General features: G+C 34.4%; 1 protein-coding gene across 1 annotated transcript; it reads left to right on the forward strand.

Annotated features, from left to right (window-relative positions):
- Positions 1–196: 196 nt before the first annotated feature.
- Positions 197–958, forward strand: LOC108363126 (uncharacterized protein K02A2.6-like). The gene has a single exon (XM_017616396.1). The coding sequence runs from the start codon at positions 197–199 to the stop codon at positions 956–958; it is 762 nt and encodes a 253-aa protein (XP_017471885.1).
- The last annotated feature ends 3460 nt before the right edge of the window (positions 959–4418 follow it).

The raw sequence follows: 4418 nt of genomic DNA on the forward strand, positions 1-4418 counted from the left end.
TGCATAATGAGTGTAGTATTTGCCAAGCCAATGCAAGTCATCCAAAGCGGGAATTTTCCCCTTGGCCTCAGCCCACAAAACCTTGGGAGAGGATACATTTGGATTTTGCAGGGCCATTTACAATCACATGTGGCTTATTATCGTCGACGCATATTCCAATTTCCCATATACCGTGAAGCTATCAGCAGCAACTACGATGACCACCATAGCAGTACTCCAGCGAATTCTGTCGGTGGAAGGCCTGCCGAATACTATCGTCACTGATAACGGAGCACAGTTCACATCATCGGAATTCAAACAGTTTTGTAAGAACAATAGCATTGATCATCTTACCACAGCACCGTTCCATCCTTCATCAAATGGATTGGCGGAAAGGTATGTACGCACATTCAAGCAAGCATTCAAAAAGATTATGATGGAAGAAGGCAACGCGGAAAGAGCATTGTACACGTATCTGGCTACATATCGAAGTACACCGAATCCTAGAAATAGTAAATCACCTGCGGAAATGTTGCATGGTCGACAGCCGAGAACCATCTTATCTGCATTGTTTCCTACCTCAACAACGCCACATGCAACAAAGAGTAAGTTCACCATAGGAAATTCAGTTTGGATTCGCTCCTACTCTGGACCCCGTTGGATCCAGGGGAAGATTAGCAAAGTGCAGGGTAACCGAATGTACGTCGTCGAATCGGGAGGTGTGGCTTATAGGCGCCACCAAGATCAAATACGCGCTTATACTGGGAGGAGTAGATTGGAAGAAAGCGATCCGGTTGACATTGACCTGCAAGCAACGGACGAAATTTCAAGGGGTGAAAACGAAATTCCTACCAATCATCAACGCGTGGATCAACAGCCGGAGCAAACTACCGAAATAAAACCATTGGGCACCCCACTTCGCCGGTCGGAACGAATTAGAGCTAAGACTGTTCGATTTGATCCTTCAAGTTATAATTAAAAGTACTAACTACCACTAACTACTTAAGTAACATTTACTTTTTTAAATGGATTTTGAGAAAAATATTTTTGAATTACGTGAAGGGGAATGTAGGAATGTATTGATTTTGCAAAGACTACCATGCAGTAGTTTACTAACAATTTAGTTGGATCTGGTAACACTAGTCACACTGTCACTTGAACACTATTTTCCTTTTGACCTGACCTTCTCCTTCGTTTGTGAGACACACACATTTTCTTGTAACTTAGAATTAAAATACATGAATTATTGAAATCCAGAAACATCTCGTTCTAATTGCATCAGAAATTTAACAATTTTAAAGGCAAAAATCACATTCCATGCCCTGTGAAGCTTTGCCAGGGAAGATGGTTGCCCTGAAAACCAGATGGTTGTTTAAAACAGTAATATTATGAAATATATGAGCTAGACAAGGACAAGAAGGCAAAAACACGCTTTTTACAGGGTTTTGTGTAACATCAAACACATTTTGCACCGGGGAAGGCAACATTTTTTCGAAAAAACGAAATCACCATAAAGCTTTTAAAAATAATTCTTCATTCTCATTCCTTTGACTGTTTCAGAATTTGGGGAATCTGTAACTTCATCAGCGTTTTTCGATTTTAGTTTCTGTAATTCATTTTTAATACTTTATTCTGCGACTGGTTTGAAAAATTTGTACTTATAGCGAGCTGTGGAAAATAAATTATTATTTTTTAGGAATGAGCATTTTGAACAAAATTCTGTTTTCAAAGTCGTGACTGCCAGCCGAATCGGAGCAGAATATTGTTGTTTTTTTTAAACAGCACCCTGTTTTTTATAAGCATTTCAATCTCAGATAGTTACGTTATTCTTATCCTAATAAAGGTCAGACCCATAACTTTTTAATTATTTGGGCATCGATTCTCTTTATAGCCAGACGTTGATCATTTCTGCTGGAAATCCCTATTGAAGGAGCTTACTCTTTGATTTTAAATAGCAAAGAAGGGACAGTTTTACCACAGAAGTTTTTAGCCAAGCGTCCAATGTATATCTCTATGAAAACAAAAAATATTGCCCGACAAGTAAACAAAATTACTGTTTTTTAAAATTTTTGCTAAAAATAAATTCTCCAAAGAGCCCCATTTGAAATTATTGAAACGAATTTATGTAACATCAAAAGCAAATCACGAAAATGTGGTTAAGAATTACAGTACACACCTTCTTAGTTTTTTCTAACGCTACGCGTACACTGCAGCCGGCATCGGCCGAATTGTGCTCGGCCGATATCAGCTATATGCGGGCGATATGAATAAACACTTATGATTATAGCATTCACACATTAAGTTAAACTTTTGGCAAATAAATTTAATCTTTTGGCAAATAAATTTGTCTTTTGACAAATAAAATTAATCTTTTGGCAAATAAATTTAATCTTTTGGCAAATAAAATTAAACTCTACTATAATACTAAACAGTGTTTGAAAAAGTAAAAAATACATTAAAAAACTGCTGTTGCTGTGCTAGGAAAGTATTTTTTTTAACTTTGGACGCTTAGCTCTACTGCACCAATATCAAGAGTTAAATTCCAGGATAGCTCAAAAGTGTTTTTTGGCTTTTCTGTTCTGTTGATTTGACTGCTCACTTTCAAACAGTTCTGTCACAGCATGGTCTCAAATACTCATCAAACTATCTGGCGCATTATATTTCAACCAAACCACGCATTATGGCCAAATGAGATAAAAAACATCTAAAATGCTACAAATCTTGAACTCCCTTAATATATTTGCAAACGCAGGTACAAAACAAATTTCTTTATGTGCATACTATGTACATTAGGGTGCTCATCAAAAAAGTTTTTTTTTTGGAATTTTATTCGTTTTTATGAGAAATATTATTGCCTATTTTTATAGATATTTTAAAAGTCATTTAGAGGTCGCGACCTGTCCATTTAGGTTAAAAAAACGGTTTTGTAGATTTATGAGTCTTTGAATGACTATTTTTGACTCGATTTCAAAGATCGAATGTCATCTGAGAAGAGGATGTATAGGCATTTAAAATGGTATTTAATAATCTATTTTCGGACTTGGCTTATTGGGATTTTTTATGGGGAAAATAAAATAAAAAAACCATATTTCTCTTAATTTTTTAAATTTTGGCCGTTTCACCAACGTAGTTTGACTTCACCAAAACTACCGTTACAAAAAACACAAAGCTAGCTATATTTTAGGGGGGTTACGTTTTGTCGGATTTCAAAAATATTCAAGACGGTACTTAAGGAGGCTAAGCACAATGTGTATACCACATTTGGTAGAGATCGATCAAGTAGTTTTTGTGATACGCATATATCATATAAGTGGGCGGTGCCACTCCCATTTTCCTAAAAATTCCTGAAAAACCACTTCTTTTCTAAAGAACGATTGTATATTAGACTGCATCACCAAAAAAAGTTGCGGTTTTCCGCCGGGATTACAAAATTTATTATATTTTAAGACGTCCACCAAAATATTTCGGAAAAATATTAAGATTTAAGCGAGCTGGACCGATTTGAAAATACCTCCGAAAATGGAGTTTTTTATGAATAAAAATAGTTTCTTAAAGAACTTTTTGAAAAAAATCCCCTCAGATGACAAAACAAATTAGGCTTAAAAATTCTGCATAAAAATATTTAAAAATCTTTTCAACGGAATCGTAATAATGAGATTTTTGATGCTGTTTTTTTGCTTTTTTCAAAGATTGATTTGCGAAAAACTTAAATAACTGGGCCAAAACTATTATGATTTAGACTTATGGGATCTCGCTAGAAAGGTATTTTCCCACTATTTCTATTTATGTGCAAAAAAAGTTATTCGTGTCCCAATATATTTTTTTTCAAATACCAACACATCTTAATTCAACTTTGAATGATATTCGTTGATCCTACCTTTCTCTTTCATCCTTTGAATGAGTTTATTAGCAAAGAAATAAAAAGGGTGAGAAAATACCTTTCCAATGATATCTCACAAGTCTAAATCGGGAGAGTTTAGGCTCAGTTATTCAATCTTATACCAATCTTTGAAAAAAGTTAAAAACAGCATCAAAAATCTCATTATTACGATTCCGTTCTAAATTTTGTTTACATTTTATAAAAATGTTTTTACGCGAATTTTTTAAGCTTAAACCGGTTTGTCATTTGAGGGGATTTTTTCAAAAAAAATCTTTAAGAAACTATTTTTATTCATAAAAAACTAAATTTTTGGAGGTATTTTCAAATCGGTCCAGCTCACTTAAATCTTAATATTTTTCGAAATATTTTGGTGGACGTCTTAAAATATAATAGATTTTATAATTCCAATGGAAAAACGGTACCGGTTTTTTTTTTGTATGGGGAGTGATGCAGTCTATTTTATATGTATATAAATTTTGAATAAATATTGATGAACTCCTTAGCCCCACTGCTCAAAAAATCTGAAAGTCCGGTACATAAACAATATAAATTCAAGGCC

The sequence above is a fragment of the Rhagoletis zephyria genome, unplaced genomic scaffold, assembly GCF_001687245.7.
Source record: "Rhagoletis zephyria isolate East Lansing unplaced genomic scaffold, Rhagoletis_zephyria_1.1 Rzeph_scaffold_01196, whole genome shotgun sequence".
Taxonomy (NCBI): domain Eukaryota; kingdom Metazoa; phylum Arthropoda; class Insecta; order Diptera; family Tephritidae; genus Rhagoletis; species Rhagoletis zephyria.

Bases quoted from the DNA above. Each gene is read 5' to 3' on its own strand.
- LOC108363126 (XM_017616396.1), top strand. From the start codon at position 197: ATGACCACCATAGCAGTACTCCAGCGAATTCTGTCGGTGGAAGGCCTG.